Genomic DNA, 19,613 nt, shown 5'->3' on the forward strand with positions numbered 1-19,613 from the left:
TAAATTAAAGTTGGAAAAAACTGTCAATCATTTCATTGCAGATCAAATCAGCACTCACTGATGTGAGTCTGTCGTTTTGAATGAAATGATTCCAGATGTTGAGACACTGAGCAGCAGAGAGTTCCTGCTGTTCCTCCTCCTCATCGTCCTTCACTCTCCACTAGAAAAAAGCTCCTGCCAACATGCTTGAATGTCTCCATAGCTTTAAATCTGAAACTGACTTGCAGACACTTAGGTTCAAACCTCACAAACCTTTTCTCCATACTCTAATAGGGATTATACATTTCTGTCAAAAATGCTGTGCAAGTGTGATTCAAATTATGAATAATATCCTTCTGAAGTAACACCTAACCTGTTCTTTATTATATTGTACTATTACAATTGTGATGACTATCATAATTGTGGAGAATATAATGTTAATGCCATCGGCTTCTCAGTGAATATTTTTATGCAGCGGACGCTTCCTCTCTCTCTCTCTCTCTCTCTCTCTCTCTCTCTCTCTCTCTCTCTCTCTCTATTTGACATACACACGCACGCGTACACACACACAGAGAGAGGGAGGGAGAGAGAGAGAGAGAGAGAGAGAGAGAGAGAGAGAGAGAGAGAGAGAGAGAGAGAGAGAGAGAGAGAGAGAGAGAGAGAGTTTGTGTGTGTCTCCTGCTCGAGCTCAAGGACTGAAGGACACGGTAAAGCGCAGGAGATAAGCGGCTTTAATTGGCTAATTTGGCCCTATTGGCCTTTCGCAGTCTGCAGCCACCCTCACCGGAGCTGAGAGCAGCTGCAGCCCGACACACTCTCCGCTGTCTGACTGCACACTCTGCAGCTCCAATATACCTTTCTCTGGGAGTTTCTCACTGAGGACGCATGGATTATCTCTGCAGCCGTTTGGTGGTCTGAGCATCTTAATTCGCCTGTGATCCAAAGTCATTTTTCCAAGACACGTAATGCTTTTTTTCAAGAAAACAGACGGGACTTTCTGACAATCCTACTATGTGTAGATGTTTTTACTGTTTGTTTCACTTTTCAAACAAGACCCAACTCAACCTGTTTCCATTCTGTTTTACGCGGAGTGTTTATGCGTAAAGTGCGCACCGGAGCGCTCTGGATCAGCAGGCTGAAGTCCGGTGTAAGTTCCCATGACACCACGATGAGACAACTGTGCGGGGACCAGTGTCCAGCGCGGCATTCATGAGAGCCGGGGGGCCGGGTTGCTGTGGCTCGGACCGGGACGGAGCGGAGGAGCCGGGCCAGAGATGGAGGCCAATCTGAGTGTGGCGGCGGAGGTGGAGGCGGAGGCGGACGCGGCGGCCCCGGGGGCTTACACGGCGATGGGATACAACCTGCCGGCCCTGTTGTTCGGGGTGCTGCTGATCGTGGTGATCATCTGCGGGAACCTGCTTGTGTGTCTCAGCGTGTTCACGGAGAAGGCGCTGAAGACCACCACCAACTACTTCATCGTCAGTCTGGCTGTGGCGGATCTGATGCTGGCTGTGCTGGTGCTGCCGCTCTTCGTCTTCTCAGAGGTGAGTTTATCTGTGACCGTCAGATGTGACGGACAGGTCATGGATCTCAGGTGACACGCACACTGTGCACCTGCAGCTCCAGGGGCTCCCGGGAGGTCTCAGGGGCCCCACAGAGCTGCTTGGCACAGGAATTCAACTTTTCCCTTTCTTATCAGTGTCAGGAGCTTAGTCCCTTCAGGTGACTTTCAATTTAATAAAAATAACCCTAAAAATAACATTGATTAAATCATCATTTACAGCAAGACCCTGAATTAAACGGGTTATCAGAAATCCCATAATTTGAGATATTGTTTGAAAAAGCCAAAACCAACAAGCATTGATTTAATTATAACTTATTATCATTTTAAGGTGTAATCAATCTATGAAATCTATATGAAGGGTTATCATTTTTATTTCTGATCTATATCCTTATAATAATCGAGAGAGACTTGATATCTAAAAATTACTTTTCTCCTTAATTTATCCGGTTTTTACACTATTTTACGTTTCTCTCATAATCACCAAACTAATCTATTAATGAATGGATGATTTATAGTTCATTACAATATGTTAAGATGTTTTTCTGCTCAACGTAAGCGGTAAAAACTGCAATATCGCTCAATTAATAACTGACATATTAAATTACTGTGAGTAAAAGGTTGAAATCGCTGGTATAGCAATACATGTGTTCACTAACTTAAACCATTGTTTTGGAGACATTTTCTGCTCCATTATACAAAATATTTTATCTTCAATTCATGTCAGCGCATAATTAGGATATTTATTTCTAATTCTAATTCCAAAGACGTCATATTATCACTGAGTTATAGGCAAGCAAATAATCTGACATTTGTGTGTTCACTTAATTCATATACACTAGAATGACACAAGATGTAGAATTTACCTCTGAGTGACTCCGCTGGGCCCCGGCAGTCCAGTTCAATCAATCTGCAAACACTAATATATCAGTTCTCTAAATGGGAATCATTTACTGGAAAACTGGTGGAAAAGTCCCTTTGTCCGTTTCTGCACCAGTTTTGTGGATATTGGTTCAATTGTTTTTGTGTAATCCTGCTGATAAACCAACGAACACAACAATTGAAATGGGTGAAAACATGAGCTCCTGGGTGGAGGTAGCGACGGCTTTCATGGAGATCAAAGATAATATATCAATTTATTGAGTCTTTTCAGGATCCCTCCTCTGACTCTATGCTCTGCATGAAGACTGCTGCTTAAAATGCAGTCTTTTAAAGAGCATGTATCTATGATGTCTGAAATAATGGTGATCACCTTCAATCACACAGTGTGAATAAGAACATAACAAGAACCATGTGCAGCAGTAGTTTTAATTGATCACATTTACTTTTATCCAAACTACAAATAGAACTGTAATTAAATGTAAAAAGCCTTTTGATGCCTGGAAAAGTGACCGTATGATGAAATTCTGACTCCTGCTTGGTCACAGCAGAAACTGGTTTAAAGAAGTTGAGGTGACGCTGAGTCACAATCAAATGATGAAATTCAGCTCCACTTCCTCCTCAATGCATGATTTAAGACTTTTTGCAATAAATGGCCAAAAGGTGAAAGTGCAGATTAAAAGTGGATGATTTCACACACAGAGGAAAAGTAAGAGATCAGGGGAATAAAACAAACAACATGCTGGACGTCAGAGACAGTCGAGTTCATGACGTCACATAAAATAGAGTGAAGCAGCAGGTCAAGAAAAACTTTATTATCCTCAAGAGTCGGACAACTTCAACAGCTGGGCCATGAATTAAAAACCGAGGGAATCGAAGGAGGCTACTTCCTGAAGTGGATTTTCGTGTCTTTAGTTTTGGACACATTACACCAGTTGTTAAAATCCCTCATCACCAACAGAAAATCGACCTCGAAGTTGAAACGATGATGATCTGTGTGCAAATAATTGTTTCAATCCATAGTTTTGGAATATAGGACTAGAAGGTGAATATCCCATGTGGGTTCAACAGCCTTCTGCACAATTTAATTCTGCATGTGGGCATATAGAATTTTAAAATGTACTTTCTTCTATGATCCTCGTCATTCAATGATAATGTAAATAAATGGTCTGTATTTATAGAGACATGTATATAGCACACTCACATTCATACAGTGGATCTATGTGCAGCACTCTCTGGCACAGGAGCAGTTTGGGGTGTAGTGTGTACATCTTCTGGGGTAAACTGTGATTGAACTAACGGTCTAAAAGTGGATAACCTTCTCAGTTCCTGAGCCACAGCCGCTCCACTAATTTCTTTAGTTTTTTAATAAGTTAATAACACAAAAGGTTATGTTGTTTTTCCAAGGGTCAAAGATTGTTCCAATCGGGGCAAACCTCTTGCAGTCCATACAGTCCTCTGATTGGGACTTAATGACTCCAGGTTGGGAAACACAGAGTTTAAGGATCAATTTGTGCTTTACAGCATAAACCTCAGTCATACTTGCAGATTGTAGAAACAAAGTGTATAAGTTCAGCTGTCATGAATAATTTTGCTCGACAATTGAGATTAACAGTTCACTGCTGACCTTGGAAACAACAGCAAATGCAGCCATCTCAATCAGGGGTCCATTGATTATTTTGTTCCGGAGGTTTTAACTGCATGTCACAGTCTTCATCATCAGATGGATGCAGTAGGTCTGAAGGTCAAGACTAACATGTAAATCACCACGCAGAGGACCGGTCCTCCTCACAATAGCAGAACATTTGAACTAAAGCTATGTGCTCAAAAGCTCCAGCACAAGTTAGAAAGTGGATCTTGGGTGCACAAGCCAATTAACCAGTTGAAAAATAATATGAAACACAGACATACAAGATATTTACATCTCATCTACAGTTTGAGGAGTTGTTATGGGGTAACGTTACACACAATAATAATGTATACTGTAATACTCATAATATATATCTTAAAACAGTGGTCACCAGCCTTTTCCAGTCCAAGATCACTTTTATTCCGAACCTAAGCCGAGATCTATCATTACATTGCATTTCATTTAGGTGACACTTTTATCCAAAGCGACTTACAATACGTGCATCAACCATGAGGAACAAACCCAGAACAACAAGAATCATCAAGTACAATTTCTTGAAAAAAGCTAAACTACAAAGTGCTATAAGTAAGTGCCATTTATGTGCTACTAAATTGTTAGTTTAAACTTTTATTCGAGGTATAGTTGGAAGAGGTTTTTGTTTTAGTTTGTCAATGAGGAGCTCATTCCACCATTTAGGAGTCAGGACAGCAAAAGTCGTGATTTTGTTGATATCTTTTTGAAGACAAAACACTTAGGAGGGTCATACTTATTATTTTTTGCATTCCTGTTAAAGGCTGAATGTACAAGAAATAAATATACACAAAGAAAAGCAGTTTTGCAAATTGTTCTATTCAATGCACAATATTCAAATTAATATCAATTAATATTTACAATGCAAAATATGTAGCTTCTCAGTTCCAAAACATGTTCTGCACCGCAGCACAATGTTTTTAAATATAGGCTTTGATTTGAATATGGCCACAAATATGATTATTTCCTTGAATGAAAGAAGTCCCTTTTCGTCAAATGAATACCGGTACTACAGTATGAAGCCAAGCATCTTCCCTTTCCAGCAAATATTTCACCATGATTGATCATGTATAACAGTCACGATTTATCTCATAGTTCGTTGGCATGGTTCCAAGTGTACAAAAAAGTCTTTGTTAAATTGTATATTTGGTTAGAGTTATACATGTATGTATATTTATGTATATTTTTCCAACATTAAAAAGTTATTTTAATGTATTTATTGCCTGCATAGTTTTTAAAAGCTGTTTATGTATCTATTTTTTGCATATTGGCATTATCAAGGCTCAATTAGATTTTTGTATTATTATGTCATATACAGTATGGGTTGTTTCTTCCTCATAGATGTCAATTCCTAAATGTATCCATCAATTTATTATTGAAGTCTTGCAGGAGTACAACATCTTTTAAATTCAGTGAACTGTCCTTTTGTCCGTCAGCTCTGAACTTCAGCTGACCTCCTCTTCAAGCCCCGCCCATTCATGTGATGTCACTTAGCCGCCAAACACAAAGATGTCACATTTAATATCATTGAACATCATTTGCTCATAACAGCTGAGTCCTTCACGCCACTCGCTTTTTTCTTTCATTTTGTTTCTTTTGTTTTGATTAGCTCAGTGGACGCAGACATATTTTTTCCAGCAATCACAACCGACTGACAAACACTTGTCCTGGTGAAAACTAGAAAGTCTTTGTCTCTGAGCTCAGAGAACAACGGTGTGTGCATTCCTCCTTTGTTCGCCTCTCGTCCAGGAGCCACATGTCAGCCAAGGGGCCCCGGTGGAAGATGTGTCGACTTTCTGTCCTGATGTCAATGTGGAGCTCGTTCCACCACTTAGGAACCAGGACAGCAAACAGTCAAAAAAACACTTAGGAGGGTCATACTTATTTTTTTTTTTTTTTAATTTCTGTTAAAGGCTGAATGTACAAGAAATAAATATACACAAAGATAGGCAGTTGTACAAATTGTTCTATTCAATGCACAATATTCAAATTAATATCAGTTCATATTTACAATGCAAAATATGTATCTTCTCAGTTCCACAACATGTTCTGCACTGCAGGACAATGTTTTAAAATATAAGCTTTGATTTGAATATACCCACAAATATGATTATTTCCTTGAATGGATGAAGTCCCTTTTCATCAAATAAATACCGGTACTACACAATATGAAGCCATGCATCTATCGCTCCAGCAAATATTTCACCATAAAAAATCCGGCTGAAAGGAAAGATCCAGGAATTTTCTTTTCACTTTTTGTCCCCATTTTCAGTGAACTGATGAGCGTGTGTAATTTGGTGCAGCTTGACTGACTTTAAGGAGACAGTTGGGCTGTGGTGGAGGTTTTAAACTCTTCTGAGTGCCATTCTAGTTAATAATGATTCTTTGATACTGCAGCTATAATTATAGCTGCTTGAGATGGAGCTGGTTATAACTACTTTAAGTGCAGATAATTCACTTAGTGCTTCCCAACCTAATGGCCTGGTCCCTGCAAATGGTCACCAGATTAATATGGGGGTTTGTCAGGTGATAAATGGGAGAAGAAAGTTCTGCTGTGCAAATCTCTTGAGCAAAAAAAAACATTGTTTTTGTGAAATATTACATTCCATTACATGACTGAGTCAGTGAGTGACCACACTGCATGTGTCTCTATGTCTCAGTTTCAGGACGGCGTGTGGACCCTCGGCACAACCGTCTGTGATGGTCTTATGACCATGGACGTGATGCTGTGCACCGCCTCCATCTTCAACCTCTGCGCCATCAGCGTCGACAGGTCAGTGCGCAGCTGTACACACAACAGATGAGACGGTACTGCAGAGAAGCATCACGATAGGCAGTCTACATGAGGATACCATTTATGATGATGCACTGTAAATAGCGTGTGAATGTGACTAATAATGTGTAAAAATTCTGATGATTCAGTTATTCTCCACCCCTCACACATGTGCCTGTAAGTTTCATGATGATTGAAAATGTTTTTTTCATCTCCTAAAAAGACACAACAACACAAAAGTTACGAGGGGTCTTGGTCAGTTATTTTTACCTTGATATTTTTGATACGTGACACTGCAGGAATAGGTTATTGACTCACCAGAATCATGAGGATTCATCCTCTGGGCAGCATTAATAGATATCGATCTAAAACTAATATAATGCAGCCCTGCATGAATGTTCCTTCAAGTTCAGATTTAGTTGATGCTGATTTTGATAGGTATGATCTCATTTTAAAGTAATATTTTATCTTTTAGTTGTTCTTTTTAATCTCTTTGAATCCTTTGTAAAGCATCTTTGAGTTCCTTGAAAAGCGCTAAACAAATGAACATTATTATTATTATTATTATTATTATTATTATTATTATTATTATTATTATTATTATTACTATTATTATTACTTTAGAGGAAGTACGTTGTTGTGCTGCTGTAGTGTATTGGATAATAGAAAGAGCTGTCTCTAATATTTTGTCCACTCCATAACCATACACAAGCAAGGCTAAATAATATAGAGTGGGAAAATAGCAGGAATCTTCAATGAATAAAGAAGTAGCAAAATCTTTACTAACATAGATCATCTGTAAAGAAATATTTCACAGGATACGTGAAAGTATGGACCTAATGGTGGCAGGTCAGACGATGATCAGAGTCATTAGGGGCAGGTCAAACTTCAGCTGTAACTCACCGACTCTGTGTCAAAGCCAGAGCCTTAATCTGCCTCAGGTCAGGGTCAACCAGGAAAAACCACCTGATTAATCAAGCCAGAGCCATGAGCGCTCTGTCAGGCACGCTGAGGACGCCTCACTCAGGGCTTCAGATCTCCACCTGAAGTCACGCCACGGTTCACTCTGATGTGGAAATATGACAATGACCTTTTGTCTGTTTCCCGTAAAAGCTCCAAAAGAAGACAAATCAGAGCAGACAGAACAATTCAATGCCCCACATGAAGGATGTGCCCACAGTGATGAACCACCAGCTTTGCTCTGCGCTCATTAGTTTGACTCAATGAGATTATGTGAACCCTCGGCTGATGTTGAAGAATGAAACTCTGTGCTGAAAATACAGGCAGCTCCTCAAACACGATGTCCCAACTCTAGGAAATATGATTACATCAGAGAGCAATGGGGGTAGTGAAGCTAACATGGACTGATGGTGATGATCTGAAGCTTTTTGAGGCAGTTAGAGATTTAACTGGATGGCAGAGTCTGAATTATTCAACAGACTGAGCAGGAAACCGATCCTGAGGGTGTGCAGGGTCCATGTGCTGCTGGCGTCCACAAGCGAAAAGTGGATATCGTGTGGTATCTCTGGAGGTTTGATGGTTTTTACAGCAAACAGACTGATGATCTGCCATCGTTCACAGAGAGATTCATGAAGAGGAACAGGGGCCAGAGGGTTCCGGGGGCCCCTCAGCCAACGCTTCCAAATAAAGTCGCTGTGTATTTCTTGTTGGAAAGTCAGTGTCTAGATTGTTGCTTATCTTAATCCTTTGAAGAAATCGTGTGACATTAATGTAATCACATTGTTCGCTTAAGGTGAAGGGTTACTGAGCTATCTCTGATTCTGTATGTGAATATGCAGAAATCTCTTATTCCCGTTTCTAGTTTGACCAATCAAATTTGAATAGGCTTTGGTTGCCTGCAGGTAAACATGTGGAGAGAAAACTGACGGAAATGCATCGGCTTTTTGATTTATCTACATTCATCTGGACTAAAAGGAGCTACAAAAAGTATCACTGTGTTTTGTGAGGAGAAACATTAAACTTGTTGGATAAAAGAAAGTCAGTGTCTACACTGGAAGCAGCAAAATATGGGCCGTTGCCCCTAAAGGCTAATTGTCATCAGATGATGGGCTCCCAGATTGGTGAATTAAGTTTTCAGATAAACACTCCAGCGAAGTATCTACACAAGTGGATGCAGACCAGTGATGCCGGTAACGCGCTACTTAGTAACGCGTTACTCTAATCTGACCACTTTTTTCAGTAACGAGTAATCTAACGCGTTACTATTTCCAAACCAGTAATCAGATTAAAATTACTTGTCCAAGTCACCTTGCGTTACTATTTCGGTATTTGTGGTTAACCCGCTGGGCACGTCCTGCGGCTGGGGGAGCAGTCGCCCCGTCGCCCTCCTCACCACGCCTCGACGTTTTTTTAGGGGGGGAGGTGCTCATCCGCGGTGCGGGGGCTTTCCTTCTAGTGGGCCGCGGGGCGGTGTCCGTCGGCGCTGCGGAAGGCGGGGACTGGTTGGAGGGGACCGGGTACGGCGGTCGGCGACAGCGACTCTGGACGCGTGTCGGTCCCGTCAGATCACCTCAGCTACAGCGCCCGTTGGGGGAACCCTCCGTTCGCGGGGGGGGGGGGGGGGGAACCTCCGGCGGTGTCTAATAAAGTTAGTGTTGGCAAAACCGGTTGTCATTTTTATGTTGAGGCGGCGGGGGTGTTGTCGGCAGCTGCTGAATGTAACTAATAAAGTAACTTGTAATCTAACTTAGTTACTTTTAAAATCAAGTAACTTGTAATCTAACTTAGTTACTTTTAAAATCAAGTAACTTGTAAAGTAACTAAGTTACTTTTTCAAAGTAACTATGGCAACACTGATGCAGACCCTCTCCAAAGTTTCCTTTCCCACATGTGCAATGCAGCAGGAGATTCTCCACACAGACCTGATCCCAATAACACAGAAATCTCCAAAGCGTTAAGGTGAGGGGTGGTGCAGCAACCAGAGGCTGCTTTGTTTTTTTCTGTTGAGTGTTAGAAATGTCCCCAACACACCCACTCCTTTGCAGTGAATCCTCTGGATGATCTCCTGCTGCGTTCTCACAGCGAATCCTTTGAACATTATCCAGAGTTTTTACCAGGGGTTGGCAGGAGAAACTCTGGAGCCTCTAACTTACACATTTGTGCTCTCAAATACAGCCTCCCCTGAGAATGTCAGGAAATCGTCTGGAGCTCAGTGCATGTTTGAAAGCAACTTTTTGTATCTATGATGGTATACTGATTAGCTTAACTTAGCATAAAGACTGGAAATAGCTTCTCTAGCTCTGTACCAAGATAATGAAATCTACCACCATCAACTCTAAACCTCACTCATTGACATTTGTTTTATCAGTTCAAAGAAAATAAGAGTAAAACCGACAATGTACAATTTGACAGGGGTTACACACCAGACTGCTCATTGGCTGAGACCAGTAATTTTCGCCTGCGCCCTTATGTCTCAAACCTACTAGCCTTAGCTTCATATTTAATGTACAGATAGGAGAGTTGTATTAATATTCTCCAGTATGGAAGAAGTATTCAGATTCTTTAATCAGGTAAATGTACAACCACCATAAAAGTGAATGACTCTTCCAAATACAAATGTTGACTGTTGACTTAAAGGTCTTATGAACATGAACATTTGTGGTGGAGGATGATTTTGTGCCTAAAGGAAGGGGTCAGACCATAAAGCTCAAATCAGGCTTTTCCTGCAGGTGAAGCTTCCATGTGTAAATATCCTCATGTGTTCATGTGTGTGAGGGTCTGCAGCCCTACATGTGACCGCAGGGTCTGTACACATCCATTCAGACCAGTGGTTCCCTAACTAAGGGGGTGCAGAAAAGGAAACTCAACATTTCCACAGCAGACATTTTCACCCTTCAGTCACAGGTGGAACTGATAACATTTGAATGGTCCACTGCAATTATTACTGGAAGTTATAATATTATTATTACTAGTTCCATCTTTGACTCTTCAACTAGGACGGGTCAGCATGACGGCTGTAAAGAGAGAAAAGACAAGAAAATAAAAAATTGTTCTGTGAATGCGATTCATTAGGAACAATCAAGAAACGAAAGTGCTCTGACTCTGCCAACAGCCGTCAAGATTCAGATTAGGAAGCAGAAAATCAATTTCCTGCTCAACCTTAAAGGTTTGCCATTACTAAGATGATGGAGGAGGTGAACTGATTTTCATTGCATTTCTGTGTCTGATGTATGACTGTTGATTGTCTTACTGCCCTTTTCTATTTAAATGTATGACAAACATGGGCTGCAGAAAATACAATCTTGCAACCATATCGTTTTGAACCAGAGTCAGGCGGGCCGAAGCCTGTCTGCGAGGCTGGGGCTGTCGCCTGACTCTCCGCCACGGAGACCCCATATGGGAAAGACACAGGGGTCTCTGCGACGGAGACACCAACAGACTTTTGCCATTTCTTTCCGGGACATTGCCTTCAAATATGAATTCAATTAATTTCGCTCTTGTGTCTTCTGAGGCTGGGACGTTATGTACAGATCTGTGCGGATCTGTGCAGCCGACCACAGCACATCTTGAGTGCTTAATTTGCTTCATCCGGCTAGCTAGATATTCCAGGTATATCTGAGGTTTGCAAAACAGTGCTTTAGCAAATATTGTATCTATAATGAGTGTAGCTCATTGCAGTCACTCAAGCATGATGTTTCTGACTTAGAGGAACCATAACAAACCATAATCGTAATAACAAATCGCTGGAAACATGCCAGATACCCAAATTAACGTATAGAAGCACGACAAAAGTGAAATTTTCATAATATGTCTCCTTTAAAGCATGCAAAGTGAAAAGGTTTATTCACCTTCTGAAATCCCTGAACAAAATTGTTGAAGAAGGGGAAGTATAGAGAGAAGCAGAAAGAAATTAGAGAGATGCTACAAGTGCTAATGGTTAGCTCGCCACACATCTGGCCCTGCTTCCACTCTCCAACAATTTCTCAATGATGAGTGAATGTGTGTTTGTAGTGTGATATATAAGGAGAATCACTGAACCATAATGAACATTCTAATGAGACAAACAGAAATCAATGAATTATGAATAATGATATGGCAGTTCTCAGTTTGCTTAGTGATTACCCTCATATATTTTTCTGCAGATTATAAAGTTTCTTGTGCTTGTTGCAGGTTCATTGCTGTTTCCATCCCTCTCATCTACAACCGGAAGCACGTTGACATGCGGCAGACGGTGCTGCTGTCAGCCACCTGGATCCTGGCCCTTGCCGTGGCCTCACCTGTCATTTTCGGCATCAACAACGTGCCTGGTCGCGACTCCAGTGAATGTAAACTAGAAAATGACGACTATGTCCTCTACTCGTCTGTGTGCTCCTTCTTCATCCCCTGTCCAATCATGGTGCTGCTGTACTTCGGCATGTTTCGTGGCCTGCGGCGCTGGGAGGAAGGGCGTAAGGCAAAGCTGAAGAGTAGCATCCAGGCCTGTCGCAAGCTGCAGGAGGCCGCTACCTCTCTGCCGCCACTGGCCTCATTGCCACCGCCACTGCCACCCATCATTGAGCGGGAACTTACTGATACTCCAGATGAACCATCCACCTTCCCGTCAGCAGAACAGCCTTTCCACTTGTCAGAATACAAAGACGGCCCTGTGCCGACAGTCAGCTTCGCAGATATCAGGTTCAATCCTGACCCTCAAAAGAGAAAGAGGGCCAAGATCAACAACCGGGAGAGGAAGGCCATGAAGGTGCTTCCTGTCGTTGTGGGTGAGTTCACCTCCCATTCCGCAGCATCTGTGCTACCAAAAAACATCTACCACACAAGCGTGTAAAAGGAACTGACCTAAGAATTAAACAATGTAATTCTAAAACTGATGATTACCACAAGCTGACGCTAAATGATCAATTCAGTTCAGGCCACAAAGGACTGAAGATTTATGAAGAATCTAAATAGTGATAAAGGATCACAACTCCAACAATGGTTGTGCTAAAAAATTTTTTATGAAACTGGTTTACTTTCAGACATGCCTGTCAGTGAGCCCAGGTAAGAATGCCGAAGGCAAATGTCCAGAAAATTCACAGTAAAAAAGTTTGTTTGCTGATGACAGATGCAAAACTGAAAAAGGTTGCAGACGAAATTGTCAATTTGGTCTTTTGTTTGATCGATTTAAGTGATCAATGTGTCGTAAACAAAAACACAAACAGAATTTATCCGTCATATCCTTCCTCCTGCATGCTCTACCACGGCATCACCCCTTGCTTGAATGTTACGGACATCTCCCTCTTGTAGTGAACACATCTGACCTATACAATCTACTGCTGCATTCTTCATACATAGAAGACAAACATGAAAATGTCAAGACCAAGTTCCGGGTGGAAAATTATGTGTAAACAAGTTGTAATTTAAATTAATTCAAATGGTCAACATTTTGAGATCACAGAAAACCCAGCTATTGTCCGTCTCCAGCTAAATATGTCCAGCTCATTACATAATTGTTCTTTGGACTTAAAGCTCCGCAGGAGTTTTGACATTTGACATCAAGGTAAAAATGACCCAAAGTCCCTACAGCAGATTACATATGTAGTAAGTCACTCATGTGCTAGTACACAAGCATTGGAAAGGGTTACTCAGAGTTACGGTATATTTAGAAACAAAATTCATCCGCTGGGACACCTGCATGAACAGTGGTATGAGTGACTGTACACCTCACCTCCACCTCTTGTGTCGGTTCAGATGCACAGACACTTCGGTTAGAGAAGGTTGGCCTATTAATAGCAGCCAGTGTTGGTCCTAATAGATAGAAGTGCTTCCCCTTAGCGCACAGCAGCTAATCCTGTAGGTCCTTATCTGAAATCCAATTATTGTGTAAGGAGTTGGTCAGACACTATCCTCAGTGTGCAGTTAATTCTCATGAATCTCTCATAGGTTCAGGCCAAAGAGTAGGACTTAACCATCTAAATAAATTAACATAGCAAACAGCCCTGTTTTGATGGTGTTCATTGTATTCCAAAAAGAAAAAAAATTCTGCCTTTTAGATTCAGATAAAATGTTTTCTTAAAAAATGCAGGGGTTGAAAGATCTGACAGCTCTGTCCATCTGCTGTCTGTGATTTACACTCACCTACCTTAGACCAAGGCAAAGTAGGTCAGTTAGTTGAAGTGCCACATCCACAATGTTTGAAGGGTGTGTAGGTAAGAAAGTAAATAGGTAGGAAGTTATAGCTCAGCTTTATTAGCTCTTTATTCAGCTAGCAACTGACTGAGTGGGTATGCTTTTAAGTTGGTTGGTTTGTAGGATGGTAAATAGAAAAGTCAATGTCATGGTGCGTAGATAGTTGAGGCTTGTAGGAAGGTATATAGGTAGTTCGGTAAGTACTGTAGGAAGGTACGTTTGTTGACTGTTACCAGTAAACTGGTAAGTAGACAGTAAATTGGTAGATTGTGTAATAGGTTTGTAGGTAGGTAGGTTGGTTGTTAAATATGTGTGGGTAGGTTGGTGTAGATTGGCTAATAAGTTTGTAGGTCTGGTTTGTAGTACGGTAGATGTGTAGACTAGAACATTTAAAAGACAGTTAGTAACCTAGGCTTGCTGTTTAGTTGGTCATTTGGTATGTTAGTAAATAAGTTAGTGGGGAGATGAATCAGTGACGACTTGGTTGATCAATAGGTTGGTTACCATTCAGGTTGGTTAATTAGTAGGTCAGATGGTAGTTTGGTAAGTTAGTTGGTGAAACTGTGGTTGATGAGCTCATCTGACAATTTCTTTGTAACATGTGAGAATCGTAGGCAGGTAAGTTTGTTGATTTGGTAGAAAGGTACAATAGATGGTAGATGGGTTCATCAGTTTGGTTGGGTTATGGGTTGGTTGGTTTCTGGGACGTTAATAATTAGGTTAATCACACATTAATAATTTCATTGGAAATCGGTAATTGTTCAGCTCAACAGGAATTCTGTTCTTCTCATCAAGAAACCTCTGACCTTTTAAGATAGATATTTTCTACTTCAAGTGTTTGGGCTAAGATTGGCTAGACATGAGCCAAACCTATATCTGTACTGTACAATATCCTGACATATATGCCTCTGAGGAAGAAGAGAGGAAAAAAGCCTGATCTCTGATTCTTTTTCTCCTCAATGAAGGTGCCTTCCTGTTCTGCTGGACTCCTTTCTTTGTCCTCCACACGATGCGAGCTCGCTGTCAAGACTGCTACGTCCCACCAGGCCTGATGAGCGTGGTGACATGGCTTGGCTACGTCAACAGCGCCCTCAACCCAGTCATTTACACCATCTTCAACACAGAGTTCAGGAACTTCTTCAAAAAGTTTCTGCACCGCTGCTGCTCCCAGATCTGAACCACTGCTGCTGCTGCATGGAATGTTTTTAAATGCACAGCTGCTGCGAGAAACACTACTGACAGATGGTGTAGTGTGTATAGTCTGTGTATGTCGCCTTTGTTTCCTTCCTCTGTGAGGTTTATATTTTTATACATGTGATGACAGCAAAGTTGGTTTGAGCTTTATGTTTCCTGAGAAGAAGCTTTAGTCCGAGGAACAAACTGTTCAGAGGATCAGAAACACATCTTCATAACCAACCATAACGGATTTCATATGGGGAAATTCATCTGTTCAAAATAAAAGTATGCACAAAGATGCAGGTTGTGTGATGGTAATGCATTGATCGTGTGGTCAGTAATGCATAAACAAATTGTCTTATTATACAACAACTGGAACCGTTTTCAGACATTAACTCGTATGTACACAAAACTGGGGCGGACATATTCCAGAATTTGCCTTCAATATTGACAGCAGGAGAGTTTTTGGTTCAGACGTGTTCACATCAACAGGAAATTGTCTGGAGCAATTCCAGGCAATTTGAGGAGTGTTGCCTGGTTAGAGCATGCAGGAGGCAAGGCATGACATACATTCTACTGCAGAGATCCCTGTGTTTGACAGTGGCATCTGCTTTTACAGCCAAAAGGTCTGGAATCTCGTTGTCATTCTGACTTGACATCTTCAGCAGCATCTATTATGTTTATGGGTCCTCATTTTCATCCTTTTTTTTCAAAGTTTGTGTGCAACAAGTTAAAAACGTCATCGCTGCACCCGCTTACTCGCTGTGAATATTCAGGACAGTTTCCTGTCTTTATGTTCACTCGTAAATTTGCCTGACATTTCACCAGGGGGCTAGCAGGAAAAATGTTGGGATCACAACTGGCTCGGACATTTATATTCTCACATAGGCCCTTTCCTGAAACTTCAGGCAAAGGTGCAGTTCATGTGGGAAAGCATTAGACCTCCCCCTCTTAAAGGGTCCTGAGGGGAACCAGACAAAAGATGTGACCCTGAATGAACTTAATCATGTCCACAGTGACTGGCGGTTGACAGCTGTTGAGGGCTGTGTCAATGAACGTGACAGCAAATGTTAATCAACACAGGAGAATGTGGGTAATAAATTGAATTAGATAAAATGAGATTAGATAGATAGAATTCATCAAGAGATCATAGATATTTTATAAACTGCCACATATTTTATTCATTAAACAAAGTAAATTATTTCAAATCAGATTTGTTATCTGTATTGTACTGTCCATCAAAGAACATCACCATATGACACATTTTACCGCTGAAACAAATGATCTACACTCACATTTCCCTGGATATTCCAACAAAAGTCTGAAGAACACATTTTTATGATATTGAAGAATCCTGATATCTGAGGATGAGATCATCAAATTGCACCATGAATTGTTCAAATCAATATCTTCAGTGATCCTGGATCGCTTCAACTTGTTGGTGAGCACACTGGATCCATATTATTCCTCCTGAGAGAGAGGGAGGGGCCTCTCAACTGTCAGCGAGCAGCAGCAGACGTCTGAGGGCCGCTGGTACTGAGACGCAACAGAATCAAATGTCATCAGGTCTGAGGTGACTCATCAGGGGCTGCTCTGAGAGACCACCTGAGTGCTGACTGTCAGCAGGCTGGGGAAAAAAATCTGTCCTCAGAGGCTAAACACAGAAAATTGTGTCAATGTGAAAAAACTCAAGGTGAGACAGGAAACACAAATTTGTCTGGTGGGAATCCTGCAGGAGGAATGATGATGAGTTTCCCTCTGTGAGAATCGAGTTGGATGATAGATAAAATACAGCCTGAAAAATGCTTTTCATTAAGACGTCCAACATCTGAGCAGATAAATGAAAACAGAAGGCTCTCATGAATGCTGCTGAAAGACGGAATGACAGGACAAAGGAGAAGAGTGCGACAGAAAACGCTTGTCAAGATTAAAGATAAGTGAAAGTGCATCGGAGAAAATATTTTTATTTATGACTCTTTATAGATTATTTATATATTTATTTTTTCAATTTTGCTCAGGATGCCAGGATTTTTATTTGGATTTGATGAAACTTAAGATATATATAAATATATAATTTTTCCGTTAGGGTCATACATGAGGGGGTCCTTGGCTGAGAAAGAAATTGAGAGCCTCTGCTGCAAATATGTGTGACATTTTTTTCATTAAGGTCCATGAATCATTCTCTGAAAATCTCCTAAAATGTTGAAATCTACCTCAGAATGGCAAAGAAAGTGAGAACATATTGCTGGATGTGCCCCCTGATCCAGATCCACACCATAACTTGATATGTTCAGTCATTATTAGCCTTATCCACCTAGTTTTGTGATAATCCTTTAAAGCAAACAAACCAATGAACAAACACAGGGTTGGTTAACATCACCTCCCTTGCAAAGGTAATGCTAACTCAAATCGTAAATAATTCCTAGTGGTACAACTTAACATACAATGTGAAGTCTCCACCAACCAACCATGTGTCTCGATGTGTCCCCTTTCACCACTTTGAAGTAATTTAGCTAAATGTATCACATGTATTTTATTATTTTTGAATTAGGTTCTGAGGTCACAGTGACTTTGACCATAATCTAATTAGTTCATCCTGTGAATCCAGCCAAACGTGCTCAAGTCTCCTCGTTCATGATGCAAAACATTTGTGAGGTCACAGCGCACTTGACCTTTGACCCACTGAATTCTAATCAGTCTAAGTGAATGCATGATCCCTCAGGGCTTTGCTGATGAATCAGCTGTGTCCGGCGTAGAGGCATAATAACATAGACAGCAGTATTTTCCATCAAATTTGTCCAACATCAAAATTGCTGGGCAGAACTTAACGTGATTGGCTGACAGAACTGCACCAGTCAGAGGTCACCAATCTGACTGCTCTGACAGAGGAGGCATATTGTAATGTTGTTGTACTTAACTGCAGTTATGTGCATTTTAAATGCAAATGAAATGCTTGCAACTCTGTAGCTATGTGTGTCTTTCTTGGCATATATTACTTGTAAACATAAAGAACTACAGGTCTGGAAGATGATCATTTTATATCTTGGAAACTGGAGACAATTTAAACAAACTAAAATAAGCTTTCAGGAATTTGGTGTGAAAACACTACTGAAAACAGAACAAAACTTAAACTTCCAAATGAGAAAATAAGATTGGGATTTGTTTTGAAGAGAAAAAGAGCAGACCAAGATGAGGTGGGGTTTGAATTCAATATAATTTTTTATTTTATTGATGTGTTTGACCTTTATTTATCCAGGAAGTCTCTGGAGATTCAAAATGATGTTTCATCAAAAACAGAAAACAGCCACAGAGGGAACACAACGAATACAAAAATAAAATATGAAATCTGTACACTTTATAAATATGAAGCCTTATTTATGCTCACGTACAGTTCAATGCGTTCAGACAGATTTCTGTTTCCATAAAAAGAAGTTTGAGGATCAGAGCTGCAGCCTTCTGCAGTCTTAACAGTTTATGTACAAACAGTTCAACTGTCAGAAGATCACAGACCTTCTTCTCATACTGGTCTGTGGAGACACTTTTCACAATAAAAGCTCCACTGAGAGGATATTAAGTAAAAAAAATCCCTCCTCTTTGCCCACATAAGGACTTCCTGTCTGCAGCAGCTGATGATGGCAGGTCCGCCTGCAACATCATCATTTCACTTTGTCCATGTCGATGGCTGTGATTGGATCCTCCTCCTGGATGCTCATGCCCCCTGCTGACTGACAGCAGCTGTGCTGATGATCCCTCCAGTCCTGCAGAGGGTAAAATCAACCTGAAGTGTGGTTCTCTTCACAGATGTACAGTTGCTGTTCATGCATATCTTAATACTGTCGTCCTGATAAAGTGACAGTACTGACACGTTTTCACCGTACTCCTATATCAACTTATAATAAGGGTGAGAACAACAGGGGAGGTGATCAGGCCAACATTGTGAGACGAATGACGTTTTTCAAATTAAGTTAGTGATAAAGAGAGAAACACATACAAACATCCTCAGAACCTATTTTTCAAAGCAGCAAACACAGTGCTGTGTCCGAAATCACTCACTATATAGAGAATTTGGCATTTTGTAGTAACATTTTGATACCTTTTATATTGGACTCATTGTATCCCACAGTGTATCGTGTAAGAGAGTGTACAAGTGATGGTCACTAACTGAGCAATGTCTCTCTGGCGATTCTACTCCCTTGTTCTTATCAGAAATACCTGGATTATCGATAAAGAGTCTGTTTTAGCATACGTCGTTCATATTTGGCGTAGTTTTTGTTTATGACAGGCACGAGACAAATCTGTGAGCTGTTCTGGTAAAATATTAAATAAGTGCAGAGCAGCACAGCACAAACTAGTTTATTTCTACATTCAAACATGGGCATTCAATATGTCTTTTAACCTTAAAGCATGAAAGCATTGTGAGATAAACATTTTAAAATGTATTATGGGATTTTCCACCGGCT

General features: G+C 40.8%; 2 protein-coding genes across 2 annotated transcripts in view; one reads left to right on the forward strand and one right to left on the reverse strand.

Annotated features, from left to right (window-relative positions):
- The first annotated feature begins 653 nt into the window (after positions 1 to 653).
- Positions 654 to 15,756, forward strand: drd4a (dopamine receptor D4a). The gene is given in 5 exon segments (XM_053427250.1): positions 654 to 1,234; positions 1,237 to 1,523; positions 6,740 to 6,852; positions 11,983 to 12,572; positions 14,943 to 15,756. Coding segments are annotated over 5 exon segments (1,248 nt in total). The 5' UTR covers positions 654 to 1,188; the 3' UTR covers positions 15,155 to 15,756.
- A 2,591-nt stretch (positions 15,757 to 18,347) lies between these two features.
- Positions 18,348 to 19,613, reverse strand: part of deaf1 (DEAF1 transcription factor) — a 13,128-nt gene continuing 11,862 nt past the window's right edge. Inside the window, 1 exon segment of the mRNA XM_053427769.1 lies at positions 18,348 to 18,911. Within this exon segment, the coding sequence (XP_053283744.1) occupies positions 18,810 to 18,911 (102 nt within the window). The 3' untranslated portion in view covers positions 18,348 to 18,809.

The sequence above is a fragment of the Pleuronectes platessa genome, chromosome 7 (genome assembly GCF_947347685.1).
Source record: "Pleuronectes platessa chromosome 7, fPlePla1.1, whole genome shotgun sequence".
Lineage (NCBI taxonomy): Eukaryota > Metazoa > Chordata > Actinopteri > Pleuronectiformes > Pleuronectidae > Pleuronectes > Pleuronectes platessa.